This window comes from Ochotona princeps, chromosome 2 (assembly GCF_030435755.1).
Source record: "Ochotona princeps isolate mOchPri1 chromosome 2, mOchPri1.hap1, whole genome shotgun sequence".
Lineage (NCBI taxonomy): Eukaryota > Metazoa > Chordata > Mammalia > Lagomorpha > Ochotonidae > Ochotona > Ochotona princeps.
Genome location: NC_080833.1, coordinates 105121031 through 105140983, shown reverse-complemented (window position 1 = coordinate 105140983; position 19953 = coordinate 105121031). Strand labels below are relative to the sequence as shown.

Genomic DNA, 19953 nt, shown 5'->3' with positions numbered 1-19953 from the left:
AGCACCAGGCCTGTCTCTTTGAGGTCCCTCTCAGGAGTCAGAGATGAAGACACACAGTGATTTCCAATTTATTTTAAAATCTCATTCTCTTCACATTCAAGTAATAGCTTTTCCTCTGCTGTGGGGTCCCCAAATCAAGTCTCTGTTTCTGAGAGCACCCACATGCGGTTCTAAGGACCCCAGGGTGGGTGTACCCGCAAGGCAAGACTGCTGGCCCTCACGGGTCTCCATCCAGGCACTCCTGGCTCGGCCAGGCTGCCAGCACTCATAGATCTCTGTCTTCTTGCTGTCCTCGGGCTCAGAAGACCTCCTCAGCGTTGGGGACCCTGGCGCCCTGCAGCTCTAGCAGCCGCCGTGTGGCGTCCCTCAGATCTCGCTCACCAAGCTGCTGGTTATCTCGTGTCCGGACGCTCACTGTCCTGCTGCTCTGCTCTTTCCGGCCAACCACTGCAGGAAGGGGAAAGGAGGTTTGCGGAGCTCAGGGAAGATGCATGCACAGGGGTTACTTCCTTTTACCCAAATCTTTAGGAAGGGTGGGAGTCCATCCCTGATATGGTTCAAAGAGAGGTTATATTTAGCCATGACTGTGCTCTTGTCAGACCACTCATCCTGGGAAGATAAGGAAATGCTGCCTTCTTTACCCCTTATCACCTTCTGGGCAGGAGCCCATGGGCCAAAAATACTAGATTCAGTAGGAGAAAAACAAACAGATCAAAAAGCAGACTCAAAAACTCTGCACCCTGACACATGAACATGGTGGCAGCAGGGCAGTGCCAGCACTTTCTTCCGAAGGTTTTTCTCCTTATCCCTTAGGGCTGACTCCCGCCAAGTCTAACTAACTAACCAATGCCTTACTAGTCCTTCCTCTCTGCTGCTCCCTTGGCTAACTAGCTGAGAAGACACCAAGGGCTAGGGTAGAGTTGATCGAGGACAAGTGTCCTCGGGGTCAGAGGTGGTGCAGTGTGGTTATGTGAGGGAACCAGGGTCCAATGAGACAGTTTCCTACAGAGCTAGGAAGCCCCAGATAACCCAACTATGCAGATAACCAAGCTTAACAGCCTCAAGGGAAAGACTTGGGAGTGAGGGTGGGGGCTCTGAAGCCCTGGATAGATCCACTCACCAAACTGGAAATTGTAGTGGGCCAGCTGGGCCCGCCGGACTCTCCGGCTCAGGGTAAGGCTGGGGTCCGCGTCTAGGTCACTGGCCAGTCCTGCAGCCTGCAGGGTCCGTTGTACCTGCAACAGGGGTTTGATGGTACAAAGTGAATTGAACAGAAAGTTAAAGAGCCAGGGCTGCTGGACACTGCTTTTGTCCTATCCCCATCTGTCCCATATTCCCAGGTCCCCCTCATCCCCACTGCCAACCCACTTTCTGTCTGCCTTCCTTGGGAGATTTTGCCAGCTTCTAGCTAGTCCTACCCAACCAGCTGCTCACTTCTGGGATGAGCCCTATACTCAATTCCCTTTAGAAAGCAAAAATGGGCTGGTGCCACCACTTGGGATGCCAGCATCTCCTGTCGGAGTGCTGGCTAGAGATTGAGCTGCTCTGCTTCCAATCCAGCTTCTTTCAGATGTATCTGGGAAGGCACAGATGATGGCTCAAGTGTCTGGGCCTCTGTCACTCATGAGGGAGAACACGATGGAGGTTTTGGGCTCTTGGCTTTGGCCTGGCCCAGCTCTGGCTGTTGTAATCATTTGGGGAGTGAACCAGTACATGGATGGAAGGTCTCTTTCTCTCTTCAATTTCCCTTTCTGTGTCACTTTGCCTTTCAGATAAATAAATCTATCTTTTTGAAAAAGGATGGAAAAACAAATCAACATTCACCCAATCTCACTTCTGTGCTAAGTATTCTGATGGCAGCATGCAACATCAGCTGATTTATTTAATTTTCATATTCTGTCACAAGGCAGAGATTTAGCCTCATTTGTTAGATGAGACATGTCCAGCATACTGGACAGCTGCCACCACAGCCCAGTCCTGTGTCCCCATGGTCTGTGCGCCCTTTCCACCGCCCAGCACTGCCTCTTTCTCCTCAGGATCAAGCACCAGACTTCCCGCAGGTTCCCCTCCTGTGTCCCCTGGCACCTCACCTCCCTGGCATATCCCTCCTGCTCAGGCCCCACGGGGATGACTACCACCTGGCATGGGGACAGCCACAGCGGCCTGGTTGGGAGAAAACAGACAAGGGCAAATCATTCATTCTTGCTCTCCCTGATGTGTGACTGCAGCAAGCAAACTGGAGAAGGACACTGAGGTTGGGCTTGGAAGGCAGACAGGATCTAGAAGATCAACTCTGAGGGCCAGGACAGAAACACAGGGCGGGTGTTCTCACCATTTCCCCCCACAGCTCTCTGCCAGCACTCCCAGCAACCTTTCCACAGAACCAAGCACTGCTCGGTGAATGAGGACCGGACGCTCCAGGGTGCCTGCCTGCCTTGGAGGGAGAAAGGGGGACACATAGAATGGCAGATGTCACAATTATACCCCCAAAGTCATCTTCCAGTTTACAAAAGGTATGTTCGGCCCTGGCTGGGGAGGAAGTTGCAGATTTGGTCACAGGTGAAAGGGTGCTGTTCACCTATTCCATGGGCTATCAAGGGAAAAGGGTAGGGCAAGGTTCTGTACCCCTTATATTGGAGGTCAAATCTCAGGGGCAGTTGGAAGTCAAGCTGGATTGTCCCACACTGATGAGGTCGACGCAGGGCATCTTGGAGGTGTACATCGATCTGAAGGAGACAGATGGGGGGTGGGCAGGAGAGAAACCAGAACCATTATTTGTGCACTCCGCCCTTTACCCAGTCTATACGTGTTCCAGGTACGTGAACCGGCTCCATCACACTGTCCCCTCTAAGGGGTTCCCTTACCTAGTAATAGTGTGTTGCTAGTATGGCTGCCACATCCTGACCTACACTGCAGCCACCAGCCAGCCTCACCCTGTCATCTCCCTAAGTGCCTGCACCCTGGAAACACTCATCGTTCTAATGGCTGTCTCACAGTCTTCCAGCTCTGGCAACTGTTCTTGTTCCTGGCTCTTCAACTCATTAATTCCTCTTTATGTCCAACCCCCCTCATCCCACCCAATTCTCTGCTTCTTTCCTTAGGAGAAGCTGGCAGCACTCTCTGGCTCCCCTGTGCCAGTCACTGTTCTTGGGTCACATTCTCGTGGTCAGATCCTACCCTGGAGGTACCTTAGTTTTCCAGCTACTGGTCCTGCAGCAGATTCAGTGCTGCCCACCTCATCATAAACCACACAGATGGGAAAACAGAGGTCAAGGGCACCCTGGTAGTGCTCGCTGGCCCTGGCTGCCACCGGCCATCCTCAGGCTGCTCTCATCACTCGCTGCCCTGGCCTCCTCAGCGAGCAGCTTCACGCTTCCTCTGTGCCTCTCAGCAAACAATGAACATAATACATACCTCCCCCCTGACTGCTTTCTCGGAACCTCTTGGAAACTTTTCTTCTCATTAACAATATTGTGCTTGCCTTATGGTATTGATAAAATCAATCAAATGTGCTTTCTCTCTTGGTCAGTATTTTCGTTTACTAGTTACTGAGCAGTTAGAATACCCTGTGTTTGGACAGACATGTGGGAACTCGGATGAGCAGCACATATGGTACCTAAGTGTCCACAGCAGCATGTGCAGCCACTGAGCACACAGATTTTAGCCACAGGGCTCACATCCCACAGATGGGTTTTGAGTAGTCCTGCTCTTCAGCCTCCTGGCTGACAATTCTCCCCTGCTCCACTCCTGTCTTAGCAAATGATGCTGCCTCCTACCTCAATGCAGGATTCGGAGACAGCTGATAGCATGGGAAGGGAAAACACTTCAACTTGCTGACCTCACCCCTACAAAGCTCCTGGTGTCTACCACCAGCTCTTCCTCCTTAACCGGTACAACGGCAAAGGTGGCTCCTTCCATCAAAAGCTCTGGATCCCATCCCAAGCCTCCCAACAGCCTCCCGCTGGAGCCAGCACTGTAACAGTAAGTCCACCATCTGTGGTGCTGACACTTTGAGTCCTGGCTGCTCCCCTTCTGATCCAGCTCCCTGCTAATGCGCTTAGGAAAGCAGCAGAGGATGGTCCAGGCGCTTGAGCCCCTGTACCCTCATGGAAAAAAAAAAAAAAAAAAAAAGAAAGAAAGAAGAAAAGGGAGACCCAGAGGAAGCTTTTGGATCCTGGCTTCTAATCAACCCAGCTCTGGCCATTGCAGCCATACAGGGAGTGAACCAGCAAACAATGACTGACTATTTAGATCTCAGGAAGTCTTTCCTGACCTCCCAAGTAATGTCAATGTCCTAAACCAGCTCCCTCAGTGCCTGGAACACAGCACTGATCCAAGGCCTGACACGGCTGACCTATCTTCCAAAGCCTTCACTAGAACCCAAGTCCCAGGGGAACAGGAAAATTACTGCTCTTCTTTATACCCTATGCAGTTAAAAACATTTCTTTGTATCTATTAGATATTTAATAAAACAAAACAGAAAATGAGTAAACAAAACTGAAACCAGAGGCTCCAGCTCACCTTGGGCCCATAGAAGGCACCGTCTCCAGGGTTGAGCTCCCAGGGTTCCCCAAACTCCTCTAGGGCCTGCTGAAGGAGCTTTAGAGATAATGAGGCAAGACAGCAGTTAGCTCGGATGTCACGAGGGGTGCATCCCCGTCCCCAACAAGGACCCCTCATCACATGCCTCCCTCTGAGGACCACCCTGAGCCCTCTCCCCTCCACTGGAGCATGGCTTATGTGCCTGTGCTTGCTCATCTCCTGCTCACCTGCTCAGCCTGGTCCCAAAGATGAGGCTCCCCCAGGAAGCCAGACGGTCGAGTGGATAGTGCCAGGCGGAAGGAGAAGCCCAGGATGGAATAGACAGAACGGAGGAAATCTAGACAGCCGCGGATCTCTGCTTCCAGCTGGGGGCAAGAAGTAAGTATGAGTGAGCTGTGTGCCAGCTAGAGATGTGGGGTGATGGCAGTTTGGGGGAAAGAGGGCAAGGAAATAGAGAGGTGTCAGAACGCAGCTGACGTGTCAGACATACAGTGGGCAAATGGAGGTCAGGGATGCTGGGGGTTCACAGGGAGACTGTCTGGTGGTTCAGAGACAAGAGATGCTGTGGTGGGAGGGGGAGAGCCACCTGGTCCAGCGTACAGAAGATGTGAGCGTCATCCTGCTGGAAGCACCGTAGCCGGGTCAGTCCCCCCACAGCACCAGAGGCCTCGGCCCGGTGCAGGGCCCCAAAGTCCGCCAGGCGCAGGGGCAACTCCCTCCAGGATCTGGGCCGGTGGGCGAACATTAGGCTGAGGTTGGAGTGCAGGCAAGGTCAGGGTTACAGGGAGAACTAGTCGCTGCTGACTGACCCCACCCCTCCTCCATGCCAGCAGCTAACATCCTTTCCAGCGTGATGGGGTCCTTGGTGAGTCCTGTCAGTCCCACCCACTGCAGTCTGCACCTTGCCTGGCTCAAAAATAGATTTATCAATAATAAAAAAAGCAGACATAATTTATTGTGCTCCTGTTTAGTGGGAAGTTTTAACCTGAAGGAGGAATGCTGGGCAGCAGGGCCAAATTCTTGATGCAATGTGTTCAGGAGACAGGCCTACAGAAGTGCCACAGCTTACAACTTCCCTGACTCCCATGGCTGAGGAGAGGGCAGATTCAAGCCTCGAAGCTAGTACAGCAGTACTGCTTCCACGGCCTCACATTTAGAACCTGACTGTAACCCCTAGCCCTAGGAGTATCCAGGACTCCTGGCTCCCAGCTCACCAGTGCGCAGGGCAGTTCATGGGCTTGAGGGCAAGGGTGTCTGTGGGAAGCCTGGCAGGGTGCTCGCTCTGGGAGCACGCGGACCCGTCTGAATCTGACGGTTGCAAGGCAAACATGTCTTCCTTGTAATGCTCCCAGTGCCCTGACTTTTCCCAGAGCTTAGTAGAAAACAGCATGGGCGTTTTCACCTCCGAGAATCCACGGTGTGTGTATTCAGCCTGCAGAGGAAGGTCAGACATGGCAAGTCACAGTTAGCGGGAAGGACAGCAGCAGGGCGGCAGCTGTGTGAGCCTCCTGGGCCACCAGGCCAAGCACAGCCACTGCATATTACACACCACATCCTGTCTCCACACCCTCCTGCTGCAGACTATGCAACTGCAATACTTGGATAAAGGTCATCAGACAGGTGACACATAGCATTTTATGTCTGTGCTCCCAATCCCTGTCTTTTAACTCGAATGTCCAGTTCCCATCTGGTCTTCTTTCCCCTGGACTCAGGTCCTCCTTACCCTGATCAAAGCCACCAGTGCATTATACACCCTTGTCCCTCGTGGCAGGAAGAAGCAGCTCCCAGGGCTGAGTTCATGGAAGAAGAAGAGCTCCTGTTCCTGTGGTCAGGAATGGCAGCGGTCACTTCAAGGGGACCTCGGAGCCCAGAAGGCGCAAACAGTGGAGCTGCCCGATTTGCTCACTGCATCTGCAGCACCCCCAGCTGTCCCTGGGGGTGTTCCTTCAGGCCTCGTGACCCCTGTGCCCCTCGCCTCCCCCCGTCTCCCGACCTTCCCGATGCGCCGGTGGTCCCGCAGCTCAGCTTGCTCCCTCCATGCTTCCCAGGCCCTCAGCAGCTCTGCTGTGGGGAAGGAGATTCCCGAGACCCGCTGCAGCATCTCTGGGTTCCTGGAAGACCTCCACATGGAGGACGAATTCTGTGGGGGGACAGAGGGGACCAAGGGACAGATGAGAAGGAGAGAAGGCACCCAACCTCTCCCTCAAGCCTCATGTGATGCTCTCAGCATAAACACTCACGGACAGGCCCTTGACAAGGAGCCCACCTCATGTTTCTCACTGTTTCTCCCAGCGGCACCACTGAAAGGATGTGTCGCACCCCTCTCTGCCACATTTATGGCCTCTGACTCAATTCCTCCATAAGCCAATCCTCACCTTGCCAACTCCTTTTCTTCCTGTCCTGCCACTGCCCTATCAGCACTCCACACTTAGTCCCTCCCCTTCTGATCAGCGACTGAGTGAAAGAATAAGATCTGGACAAATGTCAGTTTATCCAGTCCCTTATCATACCCCCAGACAGCTGCCAGAACAGCCAGAATCTACATCATACCCTATTCCTGCCACATAAAAATGCAAACGCCTTTGCCTGCTCCTTCCTGTAACAGTAGGACTAATAAGAAACAGCCTACATTTTAAAGCAGTTTCCCTCAAACACTTTCTCCCATGTCATTTAGTTTTACTGTCCCTTTGATGTAGATTTACTAGTAGGACAGGAAAAGGCCTTGTTTTAGACACCTGCTCATGCCTTCCTGCTCCATCTCCCTTAACAATGATGTCAGACTAGAGAATTTGAACCGGCTGGCAGAGAGTGCAGGACAAGCCAGCAAGCTGGGGGTGTCCCAAATTGGGAACTAAGTCTTTTTCTCCTTCTGGATTCCCTTCCTAGCCATCAGCATGGAGAGGGGGTGCTCACTGCAGTGGAACAGGAGCTCCCACCCAGCAGGACCACCCTCCCTCCACTGACCGCGAGCAGCCTGAGCGCTGAGATCTGCCCGGTGTGCCGGAGGTGGGGGCCCCGGCAGAGATCCACCAACGTGCCACACCTGGGAAAAGAAGGGCTTGGTTAGTGGTTTCCAGATCCTTGAGGTTTTCTATTCCTCCCACTTACAGCCTCAGCTGCCAGAAGAGGTGGAGAGGGAAAAACTCCCACAGAGGCAGCCAACTCAGCAAGAAGCCAGCTCCAGTTCTTGTGGAGAAGCAGCTGAGACTGCCTCTACTCCTCCCTCTTATCCTTGTCTTGGCTTACCCAGTGCCCTTCCCACACCCCGCTGCACCATCCCTTAATCTCTCTCTCTCTTTTTAAAGATTTACTTCATTTCTTTGAAAGGTATAGTGATAAGAGAAAGAGATAGAGCAAAACAAAACTTGCATCTATCTCCTGGTTCATTCCCTAAATCGTACTAACGGCCTACCTGGAATTCCAGTGAGGTCTCCCATGGGCATGCAGGGTTCATAAACCCGAGCCATCCTCCACTGCTTTCCCAGATGCATTAACAGGCAGCTGGATTGGAAGTGGAGCAGCAGGGACTCAAACTGGCAAAACTGAAGTTGCCATGACATGGGCCCTTCTTTCCTTTAACTAGGACAACTCTCACCCATACACTGTTGCTGTTGGACCTGCTACTTTCTCCTCAATCAGCTGCAGCTTGAAGGGGTTATCCTGGAAGGTGACAGAGAGCCAAGCAGAGTCAAATGTTTACTCCCACAAAGATGTCTTGGGAGCAAGGCACCGTTTCCCTCTGCCTCTGAGTCGTCCTACACGCGGCATCTCCACCTCACCTTGAAGAGCTGACGAAGCTGATCCCGGGAAGCCTCTAGCCTGCGAAAGGGCTGAGCAGTGGCCGCCAGCTTCTGGCAGACCCGCTCCAGACCAGGCAGCTCGGAGCCCTGAACTGTCCTGCAAAGAGCAGAGTTAGTGGGCTTGGTTCCTCTGAGCAAGTATCACCTGGGTGACACCTCCAGGAACAATCTTCAATTATTGGCAAAGCCACAGAAACAAAGAAGACGTAAAAAGGAAACCCAGGACAGATTTCATGGTTGCAGAACAAGCTCCACACAGGAAGACACTGGTTGGTCTGAGAAGTCTGGGTAGACGCAATTAGGACAACAGTAATGCAGGCACGCAATGCAGACCAGGTAGAGGCTTGAGGTGATAACTCTGAAGCAGAGTTAGGACAGGAGAGGCAGGATGAGTACTGTCCTGTGGAGGGAGGGTACCCCATCCCAGCAGGGCACCCCCCAGCAGTGGGCCTTCCCAGCACCCCAGACTTGTTCTCTTCTTTCCTCGCACTACTCACCGCTCCCTCACCAGGAAGAAATCATGGTAAAAGCCATGTTCGGTACTTGGGCCTCGGCACAGAACAGCACCTAGGAACTGTTCTGCAGCTGCTCCTAGGACGTGGGCGCTGGAGTGCCAGAACACCTGGAGTCACAAAACAAAACAAAAATCATGCCTTTTTTTTTTGCTTTTTTTTTATTTTTAAAGATTTATTTTATTTTTATTACAAAGCCAGATATACTGAGAGGAGGAGAGACAGAGAGGAAGTGGAGCTGCCGGGATCAGAACCAGCAGCCACATGGGATCAAGGCGAGGACCTTGGCCACCAGGCCACGCTGCCGAACCCCAAAATCATGCCTTTTTAAAAAGTGTTATTTTATGATACAATTCCATAAGCCCTGGAATTTGCCTTAATCCATTTTCCAAATCCCCTCCCCACCAAGTTCCCCTATATTATTACAAATAGTATAGTTCTTCATACATAGCCATAAGTCCATTATGGGAGGCATGGACAATGGTTAGAGAGTCCAGCATCGTATTGTCAACATATATTTAATCGCTACATTGGGAGTACACCTTTGATCTGGAAGTAGAGATATATACTGCATTGTATCCTCACATCTGGATATGACAGTCTCCATCACACAGTTACTATTCATCCCCTTAATCGAAAAGCCACAAAACAAACTCAACAACAGGAAGAAAAAAGGTAATTTACTATGTCATGAAGTTAAATAACATGCTACTGAATGGCTAATGTGTCACTGAAGAAATGAAAATCAAGAACCTTCTTGATGAAAATGCTACTGTATGATCTATGAGTCACTGAAGAATTTAAAAAAGTGTTCTGAAGAAATGAAACTAAAAGCAAAAACATCAAAATCCATGAGATAGTTTTCACTGATCTTTGTTGGTGAGATGTGTCTCCTGAGCAACAAACAGATTGGTTTCTACTTAGCACCTAAACTGCTGAGCCTTTCTTTAGAAGTTAATGGGAAGGGCCCGGCGGCGTGGCCTAGCGGCTAAAATCCTCGCCTTGCATGCACCGAGATCCCATATGGGCGCCAGTTTTGGTCCCGGTACCTCCACTTCCCATCCAACTCCCTGCTTGTAGCCTGGGAAAGCAGTCGAGCACGGCCCAGAGCCTTGGGACCCTGCACCCGTGCGGGAGACCTGGAAGAAGTTCCTGGCTCCTGGCTTCGGATCGGCACAGCACCGGCCATAGTGGTCACTTGGGGAGTGAATCATCGGACGGAAGATCTTCCTCTCTGTCTCTCCTCCTCTCTGTATATCTGTCTTTCCAGTAGAAATAAATAATAATAATAAAAAAAAGAAGTTAAAACCAGTATGGTTTTCTAGGAACTACTACTACAAAATGGCGAACCTAGGCTTTGGGAGTGACCACTAAGCAGCAAAAACGCAGTGGGCGAGCCCTTTGAGTGAACAAAGCAGCAGAGCCACCCTCAGCTCCTGCCGCTTCCCAGCACTGGAAACCAGGAGGCCCCGTCTTCTTTGGCTGCTCCTATACTCACTGAGGCTTTTAGGGTAAACTGTCTTGTCTTTTTATTTTATTTATTTATTTTAAAATGTTTGTTTATTTTGATTGGGAATGCAGATTTACAAAGGGAAGCAGAGACAGAGCAAGATCTCCTGTTTGCTGGCTCACTCAGCAAATGGCTGCTAAGGTCAGAGCTGAGCCAATCTGAAGCCAGGAGCCAGGCGCTTCTTCCAGGTCTCCCACGTGGCTGCAGAGTCCCAAGGCTTTGGGCCATCCTCTGCTGCTGGAGCAGCTGAGACACAAACTAGCACCAATATGGGAACTCAGCACTGGCAAGGTGAGGATTTAGCCACTGAGTCATTGCGTTGGGCCCTATATATATATATACATATATATATTTTTTAAGTATTTTATTTGGGGTCAGTGCAGTGGCTCAATAGGTTAATCTTCCACCTAGGAACACTTGTATCTCATATGGGTGCCAGTTCATGTCCCAGCTGTTCCACTTCCCATCCAATCCTGTGCTTATGACCTAGGGAAGAAGCAAAGGATGGCTCAAGTTTTGGGGACCCTGCACCCAGTGGGAGATCTGGAAGAAGCTTCTGCCTCGTGGCTTTGGATTAGCTTAGCTCCAGCTGTTGTGGCCACTAGAGGAGTGAACTAGCACATAGAAGACCCGTTTTCTCTCTCCTTCTGTCTTTAAATCTGCCTTTCTAACAACAACAACAACAAAAAAAAAACACCTTTATAAAAATTTTAAAAAAAGTATTTTATTTGAAAGGGAGAGAGAGATCTTCTGGATGGCTCATCCAGGCCAAAGCCAGGATCCTGGGGCCTGGCACAATAGAACAGTGGTTAAAGTCCTTGCCTTGCATGTGCACCGAGATCCCATATTGGCTCCAGTTCTAATCCCAGTGGCCCCACTTCCCATCCCGCTCCCTGCTTGTGTGGCCTGGGAAGGCAGTTGAGGACAACCCAGAGTCTCAGGACCCTACACCCACATGGGAGACCCAGAAGAGCTCCTGGCTCCCAGCTTCGGATCAGCACAGCACCAGCCATGTGCTCACTTGGGGAGTGAATCATCGGACAAAAGATCTTCCTCTCTGTATATCCGCCTTTCCAATTAAAAAAATAAATAAATAAAAACAAACCAGGATCCCGGAACTCCACCCAGGTCATCCAGGCAGGTGGCAGGGAACCAAGTACCTGAGCCATTTCCACTGCTTTCCATTAGTAGGGAGCTGGCTCAGAAGCAGAGCAGCTGGGACTCAGACTCTGGTGTTCTAAGTGGTGGCTTACTCTGCTGTGCCACAGAGCCAAACCTATAAACTGTCTTCTTTTTTTTTTTTTTATTTTTATAAACTGTCTTCTTAAGAGAGGGGTTCTTTAGGGATCTGTTTAGATTTTTAGCTTTATTTTTTTTTTCCAATCTAGGGACCTACTATGATACAACCATTGCTCTAGGCTTTAGTCTCCATCTATACACAAAAGTTCATTTTCATGGATCCTCAGACAATACCTGTGTTACCTGAACTGATGACAAGAGGATAAAGTAGGGAGGGACTGGACATGTGTGGGTGTGGAAGCTGTGTTAAGATTAAATGTGCAGCAAACAGGAGACTCCATGGCCTGCCTGAGCACAGCCAGCCACCCAGGCTCCAGCACTCGCAGGTGCATTCCTCAGCAGGGGTCCCTCTGTCCAGGTCCATTAGCACCATCAGCTCAGGGTCACGGAGCAGCACCAGGACAAGCACCAGCAGCAACTCCTCAGAACAAAGACTGTTGGGCTCCTCCTTCTCCTCGGGGCTGGTTGCTGAGGGGATAACCCGAGTGCAGCCCAAGCCTGAGCTCAAACCAGGTGAATTTAAGCCACTGAGCAAGGAAGATTTGGGCCTGTATGCCTACAGGTGTGAGGACTGTGGCAAGTGCAAGTGTAAGGAGTACACCTACCTCTAGCCCCTGCCATCGGACTGGTCTGCGACAAGCAGTGCCATTGCTTGGTGTAGAACGTCATTGACTATGGGACCTGTGTGTGCTGTGTGAAAGGTCTTTTCCATCACTGTTCTAATGATGATGAGGACAACTGTGCTGACAACCCTTGTTCTTGGCAGCCAGTCTCACTGCTGTATCCAATGGTCGGCCATGGGTGTCATGTCTCTCTTTTTGCCCTGTTTATGGTGTTACCTTCCAGCCAAGGGTTGCCTTAAGTTGTGCCAGGGATGTTACAACCTGGTGAACAGGCCCAGATGTCGTTGTAAAAACACCAACACAGTTTGCTGCAAAATTCCCACCGTCCCCACCAGGAACTTTGAAAAGCCAACATAGCATCATCATTAATCAGGAATATTACAATAATAACGATTGTCCCTCCCTCCCCCTTTTCTCTTTAACATACATATGCAGGGCTTGGCAATGTGGCCTAGTGGCTAAGGTCCTCGCCTTGATCCCATATGGCTGCTGGTTCTAATCCCGGCAGTTCCACTTCCTCTCTATCTCTCCTCCTCTCAGTATATCTGACTTTGTAATAAAAATAAAATAAATCTAAAAAAAAAAAAATACATATGCAACCAACTAAGCAGTGCTAATCCACACACAGTTAATAGAGAGTTGGGATATTCTTTGCTGTTTGCTGTGAGAAGTGTGTTTGTCCATGTGCCAGTTTAACTGATAGCTTTGTAGCACTCAACTCATGGAGTTCCAAGAATGGGATACAGAACTTGGTGACCTATACATTACATAAGCTAAAGCAACAGACACTCCTTAGGTAGAGTTGTGGGTTTGTGACTAATACTTGGAAAATCTGTAAATTAGAAAATGCCCTTTTTCATTGTCTTCTCCAGAGATAATGTGCTGTATTTTTGTATATATAGTAATATTTGCCACAATCACAAAATATTATACTAACATGTTGTACATTCGGAAGAATGTGAATCAGTATGTCCTTAGATTGTATTTTGCCTTACAGAAAGCCTTTATTGTAAGACTGATTTCCCTTTGGACTTCATGTATATTGTACAGTTACAGTAAAATTCAACCTTTATTTTCTAATTTTTTTCAGCATATTGTTTAGTGTAAAGAATATTTGAAATTTTGTTATTTTATAAAAAAAGAATACTTAAGAGGCCTGTTACAAACTTTGTCCCTTTTATGAGGATGTGACTGTTGCTGCAAATGAGGGCTTACAGATGCATATGTTCAATATAAAATAGAAAATATATTAACGCTTGAAATTTAAAAAAAAAAAAAAGATTAAATGTGCAGGGCCTAGTATGGTGGCCTAAAGGCTAAAGTCCTCGCCTTGAATGCACCTGGATCCCATATGGGCGCCGGTTCTAATCCCGGCAGCTCCACTTCCCATCCAGCTCCCTGCTTGTGGCCTGGGAAAGCAGTCGAGGATGGTCCAAAGCTTTGGGACCCTGCACCCGCGTGGGAAACCTGGAAGAGCTCCAGGCTCCTGGCTTCGGATCGGCACAGCACCGGCCGTTGTGGTCACTTGGGGAGTGAATCATCGGACGGAAGATCTTCCTCTCTGTCTCTCCTCTCTGTATATCTGCCTTTCCAATAATAAAAAAAAATCTTAAAAAAAAGATTAAATATGCAGTAAGAAGGACATTTGACAGCTGCACTCAAAACCTGAGTCGGCGGAACCATTACATGACACTTCTGTTTCCAGCATACTCTCTCTCCCTTCCTTAGCACCATCAACTTCCAGCTTAGGATCAGGAACCATTACATCATCCACATGGTGTGTAGCAGGTCTCCCTCTCCACAGTCAGTGGAGAAATGGAGGCAAGAGAAGGAAATTCTGGAACTTCTTGCGTTAAGCATCTCTTAACTCAGTAATCACTCAAGTCCTAATAAAGAAATGAACTTACGGCTTTCCCCTCTGGGGAATCGAAAGTTAGGAATGTGAGGTCAGAATCCATCTCCAAGGGCCTCTCCAGATCATAAAGTTCTCCATTCACTTGGGCGGCCACTGCGGTGTCTGCCAGTGTGGGACTAGGGCAGCGCAAGGTGGGGATGGACAAAGACGAGGCAGGGTTAGCATCCACAGTCAGGGATAAACGAGGACCAACCGCCCGGCCACCCGAAGTCCCAGGAGGGAGAGGAGCTAGCGGGAAAACAGAAGGCCAGCAGAGGCCAGACTGAGGTTCTGAAAGGGCGCTGCTAACAGGTCACCTTGACAGGGATGAAGGACAGCAGGGGGGTGGGAGGACAACCCTCCTCGTAGGGCCGGGTGGGACTGGTACCTGATCCGCCGGGCCAGCTGGTAAGGGGTCGTGCTCCAGGCCACAGCATCCACTCTCTGCCCTCCGGGAAGGGATATTTTTATTGTCCGGGATTCCTTCTGCGCCATGACTGCTAGCTTCTTCACCTGGGCAGTCCATAGCTCCTCAAACAGGCCGAGCCTCTCTATGAGCCAGGACGGAGGGGTGGGCGCAGCTGCCTGGCGGGAAAGACAACGCAGACCCCCTGAGCCCTGGGTCCCCACCCTGGTCTTTAGGGGGGCCCTAGGCTGAGGGCTCCGCGCTCCCGTGCAGCGCCTGGGGACAGTCAGGGAGTCCTGCCCGGGGGAAGAGTGGGGCAGAGGGAGAAGTGGTGTGACTCTTGCGGGGCTCACGCACTGTGTGTAGCCTGCAGGCTCGGAACCCCGGGAGCCGCAGCAGCCGCCGCCACTTCCGACACTGCCCCATGTTTTCTCAGACCGGTCAATTACCGCCTCTCCCTTGCCGAATTCCTCATTGGCTTCTGAGCCAAACCTCTCTTCCTATTGGCTACAACAGCCGCCACTCTAGTCGGACACCACCCCCAGGAACTCCCGCAGAAGTACACCCCCCGCGCCGCACGACTAGTGGCCGACTGGTTCCGACGCACCGGAAGACCGAAACTGTTACACACACTTGGCAATTCCCAAACCCGCGGCGTTTTAGCTAAAACCTCGCCTTACATGAGTAACAAACTGTCCCGCGGCTTTTAGAATCCGGGCAGGAAAATTATACAGAATGAGTTGGAGAAAAAGCCTGGAGGTTGTAGTAATTTTTTAACCATTCTCGTACAAGATCTAAAGGCAGGTAGAAAACTGTTGGAAGCACAGATCATGGAACTGGAAAAAAAATAAGTGTAAACCCTGGATTCCGCATTAACTATGTGATTTAAGAGCAAATTAATTTCTCTAGGTCATGCTTCTCCTCTACACAATTACAATAATAGAACCACTCCCGATTGTTGACGTTGATTTCATATGAATAGCATAGTGGGTGGTATATGAGCAAGTAGTTACTGTTAATAGTGGATAGAGCATCTTTACAGCTGGAGCAAAGAATCTACAGACAGTTCTTGGAGTCTTTTCATAGTCATGGTGCCTAAGAGGGACCTTGGCGATCCCTTGAGCTTACAGATGATGAATCTCATGCCCGAGGGAAATGACGAAAGGATGCTGGCTCCGGAACTCCGGGTCTTGTCTTCACCTGCCACACACCCTGCTCTCTGGTCCACTACCTCATCCCAGAAAGGACTGCCTAGGTTTTAGCTCTCCCAGCTTAATCGCACACCGTAAAAACAGAAACAGCCAGATTTGTCAACTAGCAAAGAAGGATTTTTTTTTTTTGGAGGGGAAGGGGGTAGGCTTGCCTTAAGGCTCTCAGGAATTCCCATTAGTCCCCTCACCTGGGGGGTGGGGATGCTTAGAGTTGTTTTTCAAGTTTCAGTGGTGAGTTGTGGAGGCAGAGCTGTCAGAGGAAACCTTAATCTAGGTTTCCAGCAAGGCTGAAGGTGCTGTCTGAGTCACGGGCACCGCTCTGCATTCTGGCTCCAGCGTCTGGCAATGTTAACACCCTGAAATACAGAGAAAGAGACAAGGCTGTGGGAGAGGAAGATTACATGGGTGCGTGTATGCAGTGAGAAGACAGTAATTTTTTCCCCAATAGCATTTGAAAAGGTGGTGACAGAACTCATGGCTTTGCACCCAAAGTGATAGGGGAGTGCTTTACAACAGGCACCAAGGTAGCAGGTCAATTCAGTAAATGCTGAATTGTGTATGAATCACAATGAACTGATAGAGGCTCCAAAGGATAGCTTCTTTAAGGATTCTGCCTTGTCCTCTTTTGTTGGCATAGTACCCAGATGGTGGAATAAACAAGCTATCTTGAGACAGCAGGTCCCTACACTCATCTCTCAGACATGGACTGCTTAGAACGTGCACTCCACTGAACAGGGATGCCTGAGAGATGCCATTCACCAATGTCACCTGGAGCCTGTGTTACAGTTGGAGGAGGAAGGAATGTCAAGAGTGACTCCATCCCACCACTTGTAGCTAGCAAACAGGCAAGGATGGACTAGCTAGGGCATATTGGGTAATTAACTGGTTCTTCTAATGGTGACCTGCCTATGCTTCTGCCTGAGGGAATTATTTTAGCCCGTTAATCTGCCTGGGAAACATCCTTAAAATCTTGCTGCTCTCCCTCACCATTCTACACCTGCCAGAATACCAGTGTACCCCTACTATGTGCCACACCTTCTGTGTCATTCCCAGATTCCTGTAAAGCAGTAGCTATTCCTGGGCTGACGTAGACACAAACCCTAGAGAAGGCAAAGCCTGACCTGTTGGTATTACGTGGAGCTGCCTCCGGGGCTGGCCCAGGCACAAGGTATGCTCCCCAGCGCTGCTCCCGCATCTTTTCCACGGTGGTCAAGTGCTGCCTCCAGGAGAAAGCCAAAAGGAGGCTTCTTCCAGCTTCTACCAGCCTGAAGTTAGGGAAGCAGCACCAGGAAGGAAAGGCTCTACAGTGTCCACAGAAGCAGACGTAAACGGGAATCCTCAGTAAAGTGTATTCTAGACACTTGGTCAAATTCCAGGAAAGCCTAAACTTTATTCCACCTTCATTACAGAAGTCAAAAGCCTTGGCTGAGAAGGTATTTTAAAAATAGCTTTAAATTATGTGTAATACTCCCCAATGAAAGGTCAAGAACATGTCCCACTTGTCAACAGGATCAGCAGCATACCTTGAAGCCTACCTTACTTAGAAGTAGGATTTTCTATTTCCCTGTACCAGTGGTAGGAGATACTTGAGGTAATAAAGAATTGAATAAGATAAACTTCATTAAGGATTTTGTAGCTAAGTGGTTAAAAAGGCATAGTGGGTACTCCTGAAAGAATTGTTTTATCTTAGCGATACAAGTGGGAGACCTAGGATGGAACTGAGCGTTTAGCTTGTGTCACCATGCTAAAGAAAATCCAGCCAAACCAGCTGAGGGCTGGGGGCACAGGGGACTGCAAGAAACCTTGGCTTTGAGAACAAAACCTGGGCTCACAAAAAAATCCACGGTGAGTTGCCTTTCTCAAGTCGTCTTCTGAGCCTGCAGAAAAGCAGCAAGACACTCCGACCCCTACTTTCAATCATGACTGTTGGAAGACCAGGGAGGAAATAAGGAAATCTCTTCAATGCAGGAGCCAGTGCAAGGATTTTATCCATTTAGGTTGAATGCTAAGGTAAAAAAAGAGCCAAGTACTCTCAAAATCAAAGGTGGCTACATCTACAGAAGGAAGCAGACAGGTAAGGCTGACGTCTTGATAACCAAGATTTCAAACTAATCCTTTCAAGACATCTACTGACTTCAGCTAGCCTAAATGTTGTCGGGAGGGTATAAAAGGCTCCTAAGCAGGGGAAGGTAGGGAGGGCAAGCAGATTGAAGCAGATCCTGTGCCTGTTTTTTTTTTTTTTTTTCCTGTCTGGTCCAACCAAAACAGCCTGATAGATAGGGGTTTCAGGCTTTGTTGCTTTTCCATAATGTGGCAAAGGACAGTAATAATCCTTAGAAATAAAAGGATACAACAGGCATAATGAAGTAAGTAAATTCACCGGAACACCTAGCTTGCTATGAACCCAAACAGGTCCAGGGTGGACCAGTTCAGCCAACACCCTCTTGAGTCAAACACAAAACTGTAGCCTCTTCATGCTTGTAGCTGTAGGACTCATCAGCCCTTCCACCCACATGGCTAAACTCTTGACCCTCGCCTAGGTGAGAACAAAGAACTCAAAACTGAGTAGGTGGACCCATAAGGTAACTGCAATGACCACTTCCTAAAGTGGTATCAGCCTTCCTAACCCTTGTCCTCCAACTTTAATTAAACAGGTTTCTCCTTCATGTCCCCTAGAGCCCGGGTATTGTTTGGCATTGCATTTGCTCCTCTCCAAGTGTCTGTGCTTCTCTTGACTCCCACTCAGAGAAGGGGATACCAGGATGTTAAGAGCCATAATGGTGTCCCACTCCAAGCCTTTTCTGCGCGGCCATGGCCTTGATGAGTTACTACTCAGCAACTGACCAGACTTGTCCAGTTACTCATAAACAAGTATGAGAAACGCCCTAATACTCCAAAACTCACGCGGATGGTGTTTGTGTTACTATGTCTACAGACATGAGGGGCCAACTCATCCCTGCTGTATACACTTGGCTCAGATAAAAGCAACCAGCTGTGAAGTTATGCCTTTTCAGTAACATGCCCAGGGAGGGCCGCTGGAGGGGCCACAGAGTTATTGCCTCCTTGAATGCAGACAGGAGTCAGGCAGACCAAGTCCAAGAGGACAACCAAGCTGGTGATACCCCCATCCCACTGGCTGGGAGCCTGGGCTGCTATTTCTGCAATGACACACAGATTTAGCCTTTTGCAATCAAGGGTGCTATTCACAGCCTCTACCCTGCCAGTAACCCAGGCCTGGTGCAGATAAGTGACTAGCGTGCTGCACCCTAGAGCCAACATTCCACTTACTAAACCTCATTAGGTTCTGACAAAGCATGGGATGGGAGACAAGGACTAAGTGTGGTTTCTGCATGACCGATTGCCAACCTATGCTAAGAAGGGTAGGCGCGGGAACAAGCAGGCCAGTAGGATTCCCTACCACACCTTCTCTCCAATTCTATGCTTTTTAAAAGAAATGTTTCCTGGCTCACAATTGTGAAACTTTTTGAAGACACACACAAATGACTATCTATGCAGTACATCCCATTTCATCAGCAACCACTCCCTGAATATTTTGATCTCACCCCACCCTGCATCTCTTTCCAAAACTGAATTACAAAGGCACAAACAGAAACCCACAAGTCCACGAAGATCTCAGAAGCTTAGGTTGCCTTCAGCAACATTAAGTGCTGAAGTCAAAGGGCACACAGGTGGACAAAGTCAACATGAGAGGGGAAAGTCAACCACACGACAAAGACAACCATATTTTATTTAAACCGGAAAACAACATATTGGGGATGAGATGAAAGAAGAGGAATGGCTGGAAGCAAGTAAAGTGCAAGTGGTCACGAAGGAGGGACGAGACAAGAGGCCTGTGTCCTGAGTGTGCCCCACATGTGCTGGGACACTCAGCATGCCCCTCTTCTCACATACCCTTCAGACCAAAGGGGAACACCCTCTTCAGAGAAGCAGCCAGGGTCTTCCTTCTGCAGGCGGAACGTAGCGGCCGTCACCTTGACAGTCGCGCTGGGTCTTCGCTGGAGCAAACTCGGCTTCTTTGAGCCTGGTCCTGTTCCAGAGAGCAGCAGGGTCAGCTTCTGGACAGGTTCCCTCCTCTGTGCACTCACCGGCACAGCTGGGGGCCCTTGGTCAAAGCCCATCTCAAAGAAAAATGTCA

General features: G+C 49.6%; 1 protein-coding gene and 1 pseudogene across 1 annotated transcript; one reads left to right on the top strand and one right to left on the bottom strand.

Annotated features, from left to right (window-relative positions):
• Positions 1-66: 66 nt before the first annotated feature.
• Positions 67-15067, bottom strand: TARS2 (threonyl-tRNA synthetase 2, mitochondrial). The gene is made up of 18 exons (XM_004588858.2): positions 14944-15067; positions 14569-14765; positions 14194-14317; positions 8840-8964; positions 8322-8439; positions 8138-8202; positions 7507-7585; positions 6536-6682; positions 6266-6364; positions 5757-5974; positions 5129-5291; positions 4770-4907; positions 4522-4599; positions 2626-2726; positions 2333-2434; positions 2091-2163; positions 1121-1235; positions 67-447 (listed from the first exon to the last, which is right to left on the bottom strand). The coding sequence occupies exons 1-18, from the start codon at positions 15010-15012 to the stop codon at positions 299-301; spliced, it is 2160 nt and encodes a 719-aa protein (XP_004588915.2). The 5' UTR covers positions 15013-15067; the 3' UTR covers positions 67-298.
• Positions 11882-12657, top strand: LOC105942045 (protein sprouty homolog 2-like; annotated as a pseudogene).
• Positions 15068-19953: the final 4886 nt, after the last annotated feature.

Excerpts from the sequence above, each read along its gene's own strand:
- TARS2 (XM_004588858.2), bottom strand. The coding sequence starts at position 15,012 with ATGGGGCAGTGTCGGAAGTGGCGGCGGCTGCTGCGGCTCCCGGGGTTC. Across the intron at positions 1,236-2,090 it reads AGGAGGGATATGCCAGGGAG|GTACAACGGACCCTGCAGGC; the intron begins GTGAGGTGCCAG and ends CCCCTGTTGCAG. Across the intron at positions 448-1,120 it reads CCACTACAATTTCCAGTTTG|TGGTTGGCCGGAAAGAGCAG; the intron begins GTGAGTGGATCT and ends CCCTTCCTGCAG.